The sequence below is a fragment of the Rhineura floridana genome, chromosome 4 (assembly GCF_030035675.1).
Source record: "Rhineura floridana isolate rRhiFlo1 chromosome 4, rRhiFlo1.hap2, whole genome shotgun sequence".
In the NCBI taxonomy this organism is placed as follows: domain Eukaryota; kingdom Metazoa; phylum Chordata; class Lepidosauria; order Squamata; family Rhineuridae; genus Rhineura; species Rhineura floridana.
In genome coordinates this window covers 35,660,591-35,675,452 of record NC_084483.1, presented here as the reverse complement: position 1 = coordinate 35,675,452, position 14,862 = coordinate 35,660,591, and the positions used below count along the sequence as shown (strand labels likewise).

The following is a 14,862-nucleotide window of genomic DNA, read 5'->3' as shown; positions in this document are numbered from 1 at the left end:
TTAGAGTGAAATTATTCAGTCAATTTTTCTCCTCATTAAACTAAGGTATTAAGCTGTAAGAATGTCACAATACTTAAGGCATATTTAAACATTCCAACATATATATTGACTAAATTCAGTTTAGGAAACTCATTGCCATGCAGACGATGTTGGTAAGGATGATTGGAGTTCTAGACCAATAACATCTGGAGGATCATAGGCTCACCATCCCTGTCATAGATAAGCTCCTACTTACGCCATAATCAGTTTAAGAAATAATGCATCTATTAATAAAGAGCTAGGCTGAGGAATCAGTTCAATCTTTGCAGGAAAGTAGCTGGTGTATAGAAACCTCCAAAAAGCATTACAACTTGACACTAGTGATTGGGGGTGGGGCAGAAGAGAGACAGAGAACACATACCAGTAAGCTCTGAACCACCATTCCCTTAATACTTCGTACAAATTCCACTTATCACAAAAAAGTTTAAGGTTTTATTGTAGGTTCTCTATGTATGGATGTGAAAGTTGGACAGTGAAAAAGGCGGATAAGAGAAAAATCAACTCATTTGAAATGTGCTGGAGGAGAGCGTTGCGAATACCATGGACTGTGAAAAAGACAAATAATTGGGTGTTAGAACAAATTAAACCAGAACTGTCACTAGAAGCTAAAATAATGAAACAGGTTATCATACTTTGGACACATCATGAGAAGACATGATTCACTAGAAAAGACAATAATGCTTGGAAAAACAGCAGGGAGTAGAAAAAGAGGAAGGCCAAACGAGATGGATTGATTCCATAAAGGAAGCCACAGACCTGAACTTACAAGATCTGAACAGGGTGGTTCATGACAGATGCCTTCGGAGGTTGCTGATTCATAGGGTCGCCATAAGTCGTAATTGACTTGAAGGCACATAACAACAATAAAAAAAATCATTTTATTACATTGTATTGGGAGTTCACTCCTCATACAAAGTTTACTACTATATCTAAATCTAAAATGGGACTACAGGTACAAATTCCAAAAAGGCACAATTTCAAGTATCAGGTGTAACCAGTATCCGTGAAAGATACACATTTGTCACAGGTTTGGTTGATCGCCATCAGATATGAAAAAATACAAGTCTTGCGTAATTAAGGATTTTGATTTTATATATATACAGCTTCTGATCTAGCTATTATCTATAAAAAAAAAATGGATTCTATTTGTGGTAGATTTCCATCCAGCATCTCCTATCATTGAGCAATTAGGGAAACCCACTGCTAGTGTCAGATGCGGGGGTTCACAGAGGCATGCAGCTAATGAGCAGATAAGGCCACACCATACATCTGCCAGGCAGAAGGAACCAGGGGGTCAGCCAGCATGTTTTACTGTTTGGGAAGCGCCAAAGGAGGAGGCAGAAAAGTCCTTAAGGGAGTCCAAATGTCCAGACACCAAGAGATCCGACCAGGCAGAACAGGGTTCAAGGCACAGGTTTAACAGGAGAGCTGGAGTAATGTCTGCAGCAAGGCTTGATATTGACTCTAGCAAGGAGTCTCCCTTTCCTTCCAGCCTTTTGTACTCTGCTTGCTGGCCCAGGTTCAGGATGGAAGGCTCTCCTGAAGAGTTTCAATGACAAAAGGATCTTCCTGACTCATTCATCAGTTGCTGGGCACCTAATAGGCCCATTAACTACCTGGCCACTCTATTAGCTTAACAAAGGAGACTCATATGACCAGCAGACCGAGTTCCTCATTCCAAGGCACAGGATTCCAAATCAGAGTATGGAAAGGGGACCCACAGGGATCATCCGTTCCAACCCTCATGCTCATAACAATATCATGCATTTAGGAGGAGTCATGGAAAGGAAGGTCATGGATGATGGGTACATGGGGGAAAGAAGGACATGGAAGGCGAGGGCAAGGTTATCACTCTCTTGTTCCTCACTTCCACTTCTCCCATGGATGGGATCCTGGTTGCTCATCTGCTGTGCCCACTGACCTGTGTGTGCTGTTGTTCAACATCAGATTGGTACACAATAAGACTACACTCATCCATGATTTGATCATGGATGAGGGTGCCGATTTGGTGTGTATTACCAAGACTGGAGTGGGTGAGCTGGGAGGAGTTGATCTGACCCAGCTTTGCCCACCTGGATACTCGGTGCAACACCAGCACAGGCTGCAGGCACAGGGTGGAGGGGCTGCTGTGGTCTACAGAACTTCCATCTCTGTCACCAGGAATCCACTCTATCTTGGACCTGGCTGTGAGGGCCTGCACCTGGTGTCAGGCCAAGGAGACAGTAAACTAGGGTTGCTGCTGGTGTATTGTCACCCTGCTGCCCAGCAGCTTCCCTAACCAAGCTGGAGGAGGCCATCTCAGCTGTGGTATTGGAGGAGCCCAGAACAATAGTCCTGGGTGATTTCAGTGTAGGGTTGCCAGGTCAGAAGCATCCCAAAACCTGAGATTTTAGGGGCGGCCCAAGTGATGTCACTGGGCAGGCCTGAGTGATGTCACAGGGCGGGCCCAAGTGATGTCACGGGGCAGGCCCAAGTGATGTCATTAACTATGATACATTAAGCATCAATCACAGTTGCTTGGAGCGTACAATTAAAAAGAATATCTGACTGGAAATTAAGCTAGACATCTTAGCTAAAAGATGGAGCCTTGGGTAGGGAACATTTAATCTAGCCTACTTGCTTTCGGCAAGAAGGGTTTAAGTGCCTTCAGGCCAGGCCAGTCACCAGAAGGTCACTGTAGGAAGAAAGGAGCCTAGTGTTGTGGAGTTGTTAGATGGGAGCATTCAGGAGTAAAGATGGATACCCCTGAAGGCTGCAATTCTAAACACACGTACTAAGGGACTAAGCCCCCATAGAATTCAACAGGACTTACTTCTGAGTAGATATAGTTTGGATTGTGCTGTTGGTAAAGCTTGACTAGGGATCCTCTGCAAAGACATCCATATCCAAGCAGGGTTGGCAACCCCCTGCCTGGAACGCCCTGCCCTTATTTTTTTATGTGGCTGCTCCAAACTTCTTTACAAATTTAACCCTTCACTTCAGAAAGAGGTCTGAGAAATCAGTAAGAATAAGAAGATTCTCTACCCTTTCTGTCTGCATAGATGCCCTCATCCTTCCTCTGCGCCCAGCAGAAGCTCTGGGCCAGGCGGGACACAGTGGCATCTCACAGAGGACACCATCCCCTTTCATGGGGTGTATGATTTGTCCTGGCCCAGAGCAGATTTTGGGGTGGGTGCTGTGATGCTCCTGCTTATATTGTAAATATGGTAAGTGTTGTTTATATAGAAGACATATGGTAAGTGGAGTGAAAGAGGAGGGGGGAGTACATGAGCAGTAGAATGCTGGATGATTGGCTGAGTGTTTGAATGGCTGGGAGTATAAATGGAAGAATGACAGTTGAATGTGAGAGGTGGTTTTTAGAGGGTGTTTAGGAGGTGGTGTTTGAGAGGTTGAGAGGAGGTTGGAGGTTTGGAGGTTTGGTGGTGTGGAGAGTGAGTCGGAGTTCTGAGGCAATTAGTAAGAAGTTAAGTACCTAACAGAATGTAGATGAAACCATACGCTTGTGAAACATTCCTTAAGTAATCTTGTTATTTCTAATATTAAATAAATACTTATTTGGTTTACCAAAGGCCTGATCCTTGGCTGGGGGAATATACAGACCAGAAGGGAGGGCAAGGTAATTACCAAGGCTGAACAGAAACTGTATCTAATGGTGGCAGCGGTGAAGGGAGAAATTGTAACAAGTCAAGTATCCAGAGCAACCCAGAGTTGTATGCTTTAAATATAAAGATACAAGGGGGTTGGGAACAGCATAGGCACACAGTCACAAAGTAACAAGCTATAGCGAGACTTAGGCAAAGTCTCTGGGAGTTTTGGTTATGGAAAGTGACTGGTGGTGCTGCCTAGCAGTGGGACTTGTTGAAATCTGTGCTAGAGCTGTAAAGGGTAAGACGAAAACCTGACGTTCCTGTCTGCTGATAGCCACAAGTGAGAGCTTCACAGGTGGTGCTGGGGAAGGACGTCACAGGAACCACCAATTACTTATTTTTCCTGTATGTCTTTTTCTGCTTTGATTTTGTATAAATGCCCTCTTCTGTGCCCTGTGCCCAGCAGAAGCTCTGTGCCAGGCGGGACGCAGTGGCATCTCATAGAGAACACCCTCCCCTTTCCTGGGGTATATGATTTGTGCTGTCCCAGAGCAGATTTCGGGGTGGGTACCGCCAGTTACTTATTTTTTTCTATGTGTTTTTGTCCATTTTGATTTTGCATTGATGCACCTGGGCATGCCCGGTGCCCAGCAGAACCTCTGGGCCAGACGGGATGCACTGGCATCTCATAGAGGACACCCTCCTCTTTCCTGGGGTATATGATTTGTTCCTGTACGTTTTGGTCTGCTTTGATTTTGCATAGATGCCCTCATCCTTCCCCTGCGCCCAGCAGAGGCTCTGGACCAGGCGGGACGCAGTGGCATCTCATAGAGGACACCCTCCCCTTTCCTGAGGTATATGATTTGTCCTGGCCCAGAACAGATTTTGGGGTGGCCACCCGCAGTTACTTATTTATTTTTCCTGTATGTTTTGGTCTGCTTTGATTTTGCATAGATGGCCTCATCCTCCCCCTGCGCCCAGCAGAAGCTCTGGGCCAGGAGGGACGCAGTGGAATCTCATAGAGGACACCCTCCCCTTTCCTGAGGTATATGATTTGTCCTGTCCCAGAGCAGATTTTGGGGTGGGCAACCCCAGTTACCTATTTTTTCCTGTATGTTTTAGTCTGCTTTGATTTTGCATAGATGCCCTCCTCCATGCCCTGCACTCAGCAGAAGCTCTGGGCCAGGCAGGACGCCATGGCATCTCATAGAGGATACCCTCCCCTTTCATGGGGTGTATGATTTGTCCTGTCCTAGAGCAGAGTTTGGGGTGGGCACCCCTATTTACTTATTTTTTATGATTTTATGACATTATGTATTTATGATAATATCAGAAGCCTGATTATTTTGATTGCATAAATGTATTGTTATTCTTGACGGGGAGAGTCCCCCGATCACAGTGATATATCATACAGGGTACCCCAACATATATTTTGGGGTTCAGAGACATGTTAAGTTTGGTTTGAAGTTGCTGTAGTTGTCAACTCTTCTTTTTTAGTGTTTTGAACTTTCAAGCAAATAAGGAACTGGGAACTAGGAATGAACTTCAGCGTCGTATCAGTTAAATAGATTAAACAGTTGCGGGGGAGCAGCTGATGTTTTGGTGTATATCTCAGGAACCAGACCACCTAGAAACTTAATTTTTTTTAAATTGAAGCTGAGAGTCTGGAGATTAAGGGGTGCTGGAGAGTTGGAGGGCCCCAAAAAACCGGAGACTCCGGCCAAAACCTGGAGAACTGGTAACTCTAGTGCAGACCGGGGTGGGGATCTGTCCTCATTTGCCCCTATACCATGATCAATTGCCCATTGACCAGCAGATTAGTGAGCAAACTACTATTCTGCTTAACAAAGGAAACCTAGGTGAGAGGAAGGAAACTGTTCATAACAATATAATAGAACTGGCTGAGACAGAAATTTCTCATAAGCAGGGCCTATTACGGGGGGGGGGGCAAGGATCACCGGAGACCTGGTAACTTTATTTCAGTGGCCATGCTGAGGCTGCTTCTAGTCTTCATGACGACCATGAGGCTGTCTCAAGTTGTCATCAGTCCAACAGATAGGGCAGGGAACACCCTCGATTTTGTTTTCCAGATGGAGGAAAAGGTGGTCTGGAAATGGGTGGTGGTGGATGTTACTCATTGTCACGGTCAGACCACTTCCTGGTGAAGTTTAGGCTTAACAGTTCTGATCCTTCCCTGCAGGAATGGTGGACAGATTAAGATGGTTTGCCCCCAGAGACTAATGGAATCCACTGGATTCTTGAATGCCCTGGGGGAGGTTCCATTAGATAGAGCAGGTGACCCTGTTGAAGCCCTTGTTATGCTGTGGAACAATGAGACACACCAGGCTCTTAACACAGTTGCCCCGATCGCCCTCTCTGGCATTGTGGAGCCCAGTTTGCACCTTGGTACACCAATGACCAAGGTCAATAAAACAGGCTGGACAATGGTTAGAGGGCAAGTGGTAAAATACATGCTGTAAGGCTGATTGGGCACGAGTAAAACATCATAACCATGTCAATGCATGGCAGTGAGTGCGATGAAGAAGGCCTGCTTCTCTGTCTCTGTTGCAAATAGCCATCCAGTGGAGCTTTTTCGTATTGTCAGGGGTCTGTTAACATCAACTCCAGGAAATGGTGGTCTAGACCCTTCAGAAGCCCACTGAATTGCTTGCAAGGCACTTCAAGGGTAAAGTTGCTTGCCTCCATAGCACTCTTGATGCCCCATCCACATATACTGTAGTCCTCAGTAAGGTTTCCAGTGCAACATCTGCTGCAACTTCTTGGGATCAGGTTCAATTGATGTGGCCTAAAAGAGTGGACAAGGTGCTTGTGACAATGTGGCCAGCAACAAGTTATCTTGGCCTTGCCCTTCTTGGCTTATTAAAGCTTGCAAGGGGGTATGACCAAGTGGATCCAAGGTGTCATCAATGTATCTGTGGGAGGGAATGGTCCCAGCCACCCTGAAAGAGGTGGTGATCTGACAGCTCCTGAAAAAGCCCACCCTGGACCCATTGGATTGTGACTACTGCCCAGTTGGAAATACCCCCTTTTTAGGGAAGATGATTGTGGCGCAGCAATTGCAAGCAGTCTTGGATGAAAGATTATCTTGACCCATTCCAATCTAGGTTCAGACCTGGTAATGGAACTGAATCCGTCTTGGTTGCCTGATGGATGACCTTTATCAGGAGGACAGGAGAAATGCTACCGTTATTCTTACTTGATCTCTCAGCAGTCTTTGATACCATTGACCATAGTCTCCTTCTGAGCCGACTTGGTGAGATGGATATCGGTGTTCCAACCCTATCTCAAATGTCATTTTCAGAGAATAGCATTGGGTGATTATCTTTCAGCCCCAATAGTTGTGCTGTGAGGTGCCACAGGCACCACCTTGTCCCCAATGCTATTTTAGCATCTATATGAAGCCCTTGGAAGTGGTCATCAGATTTGGGGCAAGGTGTCAGCAGTACGCTGGCGATATCCAGCTCTATTTCTCTGTAACATGTGAATTGGGAGGGGCTGTGCAAGCCCTAAGAAATAATGCGACCATTAACAAAGGGATATGCTGAAGAATCAGTTTAGTTTTTGCAGGAAAATAGCTCATTTATAGAAACCTCCACAAAATGTTATGACTGGACACTAGTGATGGGGGGGGGAGCAGAAGAGAGAGAACACATTACCAGTAAGCTCTGACCCGTTCCCTTAATACTTGATATGAATTCCACTTATCACAAACAACTTTTAGGTTTCATTGTAGGTATAAAAAAAATCATTTTATTACATTGTATTGGGAGTTCACTCCTCACACAAAGTTTATTACTCTGTAAGAAATCTAAAATCAGACTATAGGTACAAATACCAAAAGGCACAACTTCAAGTATCAATGTAACAAGTATCCCTGAAAGATACACATTTGTCACAGGTTTGGTTGATCATCAGATACAAAAAAAATACAGTGCATAATTGAGTGTGTGTGTGTGTATGTGTGTATATATATATATATATATATATATATATATATATATATACACACACACATATATATATATATATACACACACATATATATATACAATCAATGTAGGACATGATTATGTTGCGAAATAGCTATTCAAGCAGAAACTCTCTCCTTTTCACTTTTATGGTCCATGCTTTTCTATAGTCACAGGCCCCTATACAGAGATCAGATCTCCTTCCAAGATTATAGAGAAAAGGGATTTGCATGGTCTTAGCACCATCTATCCTGCCCTGAGGTAAAGGGATAGGAAAGGACCCATGACACAGCAACCTACACACAGGTGGTGTTGCTTGCAGATCTCCAGAGAGAGGTCCAAACAGTCCATATAAGCCAGGCTGCTTGGGAGGGGGATCCATGCACAAGAACCCTGTTTGTACCTCACCCTCCACTGTGTCTCAGACAAGCAGATACCCTACTCACTGCACTTCTGTATATGCTTATGAAAGAGAACTTTGACAAAGTCTGCTGTCTGATTTATATCATATGAAAACCATGATCACTATCATTATTTTTAGCTGTTAAATTTTGGCAGGTAGCAATTTGTTTTTACTCTGTTAGAAAAAGATTCTCTCCCCAGCACAGCTAAAAGGAGTAAAGTTACAATAGACGTATTAGCCACTTCATTTTGAAAAAAAAGGCCATCATCCATGACAGTTTCATGTGCCCTTGAAATCCTGCTGAAACAAATAGAGCTTGAGTTGGTTAAGTCTCTAATGGATCCTGGTCAAAGGACGTGTAATTAAAAGGCTTACTTCAAATTCCTCAGCATTTGAGAAAACATTCTCAGATTTTGCTGTGACATTCGCCTCAGATGTAGCTAAATCCCCCGTATCCAACATAAGTTAATTAGTTTAAAATGTTCACCTCATTTTTCATTTTAAAAAGAAAAATACTGCTTTTTAAGGATACACCTTGACTGCTGCAATACATGAAGGTAAGTCACCAAATTATGGGTCCTTTGTATTCTAAAAAAGAAAATTTTGAACTGTTGTTCAACTACAAAAAGGTACATTATAAAAATACTAAGATACATAATCTCATGTCAGGCAGATTATTCCTCTACGCCACAGGCTGAAGGAAATGTTCAGATCAAGACTACAGAAAAAAAAAATCAAAAAGTTTCAATACACTTTGTGTGTGAACGCACGTGTTTGTATCACTCATACTGAAACTAAAGAAGATCATACACATGGCCAGCATCTGCAGTAGGTCACTTCCTTGTTTCCATTTTTCAATACAAACATATATATACAGATGTAACTGATATATCTATAATGAAATGGCTTCAGATCATCTAGTTGAACGTGATTTTGCACATCAGAGTCAAGAGCTCAAAGGCAGCTAGCGACTAGCATTCTGTTTCTTTGCTCTCCACTCTATGTTGGCGTTGCAATTTGAAAGACGATGCTTTCTCACTCCTTGTAACAGGATGATCTGTAAGGTCCTCAAACGATTTAGCAGTTGTGCTGCTGTTTGGAAAAGGATCCTTATCAAAACAATCATCCTCCATATGAGAGTCTGTACTTGGATCCTCTTGAATCGTGTCCATTCTTTGATGGTCCAGTTTTGGAACCACTGCTGCCACAGGGACTGGTGCAATAGGCTGGAGAGGCTGGTGTCGGCTTGTTGATGGTACAGGAGGAGGTGGTTTGATGATTCGGACAGAGGCCGAATCCATACTGCTCAGCATCTCAACATTCTGCAAGGAGAGAAGCAGCACAGTTATGCAACACTACTGGTAACTGAAAGCTTAATCCCAGATCTCTTGTTATCTGTAGTCTCTGGGCAGGCTGTTTACACATGTTTTACGGGTAAGGTGACTACCAGACATACTATGTTTTTAAGTGGGAATGTGCCCCAGTACCAGGATTCAAAACTGGTGGCAGAAGACTGACTAGCACTACTACTACCACTTATCTTAGAATCCTGGCAGCAAAAAATCCTAGCATCAATAAGGGGGAGAGGAGCAAATTCTCTTTTAACAATTTTGATTTACTATAAGCTGTGGGGTCCTGAAGGAATATTAGCTTAATTTCTCCAAGACTTTTTAAAACGTTGGTGCAGTATGGGACAGATGTTTTGATGTTTTGAAACTTTCCCCCTTCTATCACAGATGCAAGCGGACTGAATTCAAATAATGTAGAACCAAAATAATAAGACTAGACAATAGTAAATGCCCTATAGAGAACAGAAATAATTAGAGTATTCAGCTAAACAGAAAGCAAATTGAGAGGGAAAAAATATTTATTTATTTAAAGGAAGTATAGCCCACTCTTCTGCAAAACTTTCAGGGTGATTTACAATAAGCACATCCATTGGAAAATACATTTGTTCTGGGGAAGTTTGTTCACCCAAACCATCAGGTCTGGTTCTCAGTACTGAGAAATCTTTATAAGCCTCTGTTGGGACTATGTTTTTCCAACAAATACAGTACTGAAAACATTATTCAGCAGAAAGTAAACTTACACTGGGGCCAAACAGAGATTTTGTGTTTTCTTCATATTGCCTATCCAATTTCTTGTCCTATTGAAAAAAGGAAAATGTAGCAAGTCAACTATGGAAGTAACTTCTTACAAAGCACACACCCCTCTCTCCACTATCTAGTCAACGTCTAGGTAGAACATTCATTAAATTAGCATCAAAGACAGTGTAGATGTTACTGTAGCCAGTCTCCCACAGAAACAACTCACATGAGGTTACCTGCTCTCTGAAGAGTGGAACACAGGAAACAGGGCATAATGCAGGGGTGGGATCTGATTGATGGGTCAGATCCTTAATTTTCCCATGTGGGCCAACTTTGACAGAAGTGTGGGACCACCTGCTGTCATAATGATGTCAAGTGACTATCAGCTGTCAATATTCAAAGGGGTTCTGTATAACTACCAATCAGCTATTACAGGGAGTCCCTTCAAAGTTCAATTGCAGCAAGTAGTTTAGATCCAAACTGCCTGCTGAAAATGGAGCATTTTTCTTCTAAGAGGAATCCAAACTCCTCAGCTGCACTATGGCGTTCCCAGTCCCAGTGGGGATCCTGACAATGCCAATCAGCTGAGCTCCACTTGCAAAAGAACAATTAGGAGCTCACTTTAAGCTGCATCTGCTCCCCACCTGACAATATATGACAGCAGATCAACTTGGTCTGTGGGTAACGGCCTTGCAGGCCAAATTGGGATCAGTGCCAGGTGTAATTAGGGTCACAGGCTGGAGGTTCCCCACTGCTGACTTAATGGAAGACTGCATTTCTATTTCAATAATTATAATCACATCTTCCAAGTTACTCACACAAGCCGTTGTCAGTTTGTCTAAAGCAGCTTTCCCAGACTCTCCAGTACCCAACATACTGCACATGTACGTCTCCAAGAATAATCACTCTTTGTTTTTAACAGGGATAATAGAACTTTTTAAAATACAGAGAACTCATTTAAAGAAGTTATTTAAAAGTCAGCAAACCTTTCAGAACCAAACATGCCCAGATTTGGGGGAGGGGTGGGTGGGGAGGTGGAACCCAAAATTATTCATGTTATTTAGAGATCTAAGTATTACCTGTGTAAAATATCCTGCATCCATGAATAAAGCTCAAGGTTATTCATCAACACATGAACTAAATGTTTTGAGTTTATAAAGATGTATTTTATTTTGTTTATTAAACATCTCTCTGAATTTCTGCCCACCCCTGAATGTACGGCATCTATTTAATGTGGTTTAACATTTAAACTTACCATACAGTGTACAAGAATGCTTAGAGGAATCCAAAATATTAAGGAGAATACAAGCACAGATCCTACTATGTTGTCTGCTAAAAATTTTCCTGTTTAAAAAAAAAAACACAGAAGAGTCACCCAATGCTAATAATTTTAGACACAAAATATATTTGGGTACAGAGTTAAGAACCTAATCCTACAAATATTTTTCAAGTGACTAATCCATCTGATGACACAGGATCACATAATTTGTTCAACAGATACGAGCCTAAATTTACAAGTCATAATCAGTGGTAATCCACTGAAATTAGGTTAGTCATGACTAATTAAAAACACTTATTTCAATGGATCTACTCTATCACTTAGACACAAGCTTGATTTTCAAAATGCTTAATGTATTTGCCATCTTTAAGAGGAGTCTCTCTTGGTGTCACAGAACTGGAAGCAAGGGTCTCTTAGTTCTCCAAGGCTTCTGTTGTTTTTTTAATTCAAATATTTTTATTCCACCCTATAACAATTCATCTTTTATTACTGTTTACCTTGTTACATGCCAACTTTCAAACAGTAGAATCCTAAGCCTGGAAATCTACCTGTTCTGTGGAAAAAACAAGTTACACACAAACAAGTTCAGTAGCCTAAAATGTGTTTTTATGCAACTTCAGTGAAAAAGATTCTACAATTTATTTCCTTTCTGTGACTGAAACCAACTGGTTGTTTCATTTTTATAGACTACTATTTTCTTTTTAACTAAAAATGCAGAAAGTAGTGAAATGCAGCCAAATTGACTTTCTTTTGGTCTATTAGATCTAGCATTCTAAATATTTTAATCTGAACAATGCTATAGCACTCTGCTGGCATGAAATAAATGTTTAATAACTCACTTAGCTAAGCCACTGATGAGCTTTAATTTTATCATCACGGATGTAAAATATACTTTTGTATCACAATCACACTTTTTAAAGTGAAGGCACGCCATGAATTTTCAATGTAGTCTTTGTTCTGAATATTATAAAATCATGAATGGATCGTTTGATTGAAAGTACCCAGCATCGCCCAATGAAAGTGACTGCCAGCAAGTTCAGAACAGGAAAAAGGAAGTTCTTAACTCCCTCTATAGTGATAGCAAACTCACTATATCTTTATGGATCTTTATGTGGTCAAAAGAACAGCCTTCAACAAGGAGGAGGTATCAGCAGTCTTGGAAGAATCCCAAGGATGCAGAAATGCAAAAGTTCTTAAGAAAAAGCACAAGGGGGGGACCCCAAACACAGGCCATTGTGATGTCTGAGCAAACTCAGTGGGAATGCTGACTGTTGGGGAAAACACACACACAACGAAAGGGAGTGGGAGATGAATAGAGCATAGCTGGCTGGCTTGCTGGCACAGTGAATAGGAGTGCTCCACACTGCAACATTTTGTTACAGGTCCCATTTGTACAATGTATACATGAATTCAATCATTTATGGCCACAAGATGTGGTGGTGGCCGTTAGCTAAGGTAGCTTTTAAAAAAAGGTTTAGACAAATTCATGGAGTAAAGTCTGTCAACAACTATTGGCCGATAGCTCAAATGGAACTCCTATGCTCAAAGACAATGTGTACTTGGTGTACTACAGAAGGACACACACTCTCTACTGTTGGAAAACATATGCCTGACAGATCTTCATCCGAATTGTATAAAACAACTTTTAATTCCTTTTTACTCTCAAAATAGATCTGTTTGGAAAATAAATCTTACAGCAGAAAGGGCTACACAGTTTTCCTACAATACATAAACACGACCTATGTTCATGTAGTGTTATAGATATTACTAAATATGCTGCAATACGCTTTATACTGCTATAGAAATTGTGTTATATCCAACACTTTCATGACTTGATTAAGTTATGAGGTCATAGTATGATCTTCATAAGGCTTTCCCCCTGAAGTGTGTTATTTTAGTGCAGCAACTTACATAAAAATAAATGGTAGCCTTGTACTTTACCGTAAAACCATAATTACCAGTTAACAAGAGAATATTAAGCACCACTACCTATTTGGATATAACAATCAGTGATAGCAATACCCATTTTTAACCATCACACTCTGAAATCAAAAGATAAAAGCATTAAATAGAGCAGTGGTTCCCAACCTTTATGAGCATGGGACCCCCTTTATAAGCTGAAAATTTTTTGTGACCCCCCTCCCCCCAGGGAGGCAGGCTAGCTGCCAGGAAGGAAGGGGGAAAGCAGCCTTTCTTTGCAGGGTTGCTTCTTTTTGCTTCACAAAAAGCCCTCTCCTCTCATTCTAAGTAAGGGCGTTGCCAGTGCAAGGAGACGGGAATCAGTGATAGTAATCCCCTCTTCTTCCTGGTAGCTCCTCCCTCAGCCTCCTTTGGCATCTGCCATGTATTTTATAGGCAGGTGCCTGCCCTTAGTGCGCCTGAAAGACACTCTGGAGCTTCAGAAAAGGCCTCCCCTCTCGTTTGGAGCAAGGGGGAGGTGTCATCTGCAGCGCCAGCAGAAAGCAGACAGTGTAGAGGGAGTGAAGACTTTTTTTAAAAAAATTAATAAATAATTCGTTTCTTTACTGTTCACGGCCCCCTCTGGATTACTTTGCGGCCCCCCTGGGGGTCCCTGCCCCCAGGTTGGGAACCACTGAAATAGAGGACAGTGGGCTTCAGAACATCACTAATCAATTTCAAATGAAACTTACCAAATGTATTGATGCTTAGCTGATCAATGAAAACCCAAAGGCGTTCAATCACATCCTGCACACGCTTCTCACATTTACCCTGCAAGACACAGCGCTGGCTTAGAAAGCTTCCTTGTGCAATGTATATTTCAGTCATTCTACCATGAGGAAATGGGACATATTTGAACAGTAGGTACAGAAAGAGAAGCCCCTTTAAGTGCAATAGAGGATGGGAGTTAATTATTGCGTGACATTTTTGCCAAAACCACAGCATTTATTAATGTGAACTTACAGAGTAAATGTGTATTGACTATGCTATTGTTACACCGAGACAGCTTTTGCAAGAAAAACAGTGTTGTGAATTAGATCATAGCTGGACATGGGCAAAAATACAGAGCTTTCTTAAAACAGGGTTTTTCTTCCCCTAATAAAATGACTATGACTTCAATACAACAGTGGGCAAGAGCACCAGACATGTGTCATATTGCGATGAAAGGACAAGGCACACTGGGTGGAATGGAGCACTGTGGATGGAATCTGAAGGCCTACTTTAGACATGAATCAATTAATTTTTTTTCTTTGAACAGTAGACCATAGTGGATAAAAGCAGTGCCTTTCTTAACTTAAAAAAAAAAAAATTAAAGTGGACTTTTCAAATGTATCTGTCTCTGAGTTAAAAGGGTGCTTTTCTATGGAAAAGGACCACCAACTGGATAATTTCTCTCTCTAAATTTTTACACTCTACCTAATAAGCACAGACAATGAAAAAAAACTCTCACACCTATCAGTCATGAATGTTTCATTTTTGTAAGGGCGGGGCTGAGCCATGACAGTGAAGCAAAAAAGGA

At 42.0% G+C, this 14,862-nt stretch overlaps 1 protein-coding gene across 3 annotated transcripts in view; it reads right to left on the bottom strand.

Moving 5' to 3' along the window:
* Nucleotides 1-7,358: 7,358 nt before the first annotated feature.
* ADAM17 (ADAM metallopeptidase domain 17) overlaps nucleotides 7,359-14,862 on the bottom strand; it is a 41,631-nt gene continuing 34,127 nt past the window's right edge. For 2 of the 3 annotated variants that reach the window (XM_061622803.1, XM_061622804.1), the window contains exons 17-20: nucleotides 14,036-14,114; nucleotides 11,361-11,449; nucleotides 10,108-10,164; nucleotides 7,359-9,340 (exon numbers count right to left, since the gene is read on the bottom strand). In XM_061622803.1, the coding sequence (XP_061478787.1) occupies nucleotides 8,990-9,340; nucleotides 10,108-10,164; nucleotides 11,361-11,449; nucleotides 14,036-14,114 (576 nt within the window). In that variant the 3' untranslated portion in view covers nucleotides 7,359-8,989. Of the gene's footprint in view, nucleotides 9,341-10,107; nucleotides 10,165-11,360; nucleotides 11,450-11,881; nucleotides 11,938-14,035; nucleotides 14,115-14,862 lie in introns of those variants that run through there. The other variant, XM_061622805.1, reaches the window with a different exon arrangement.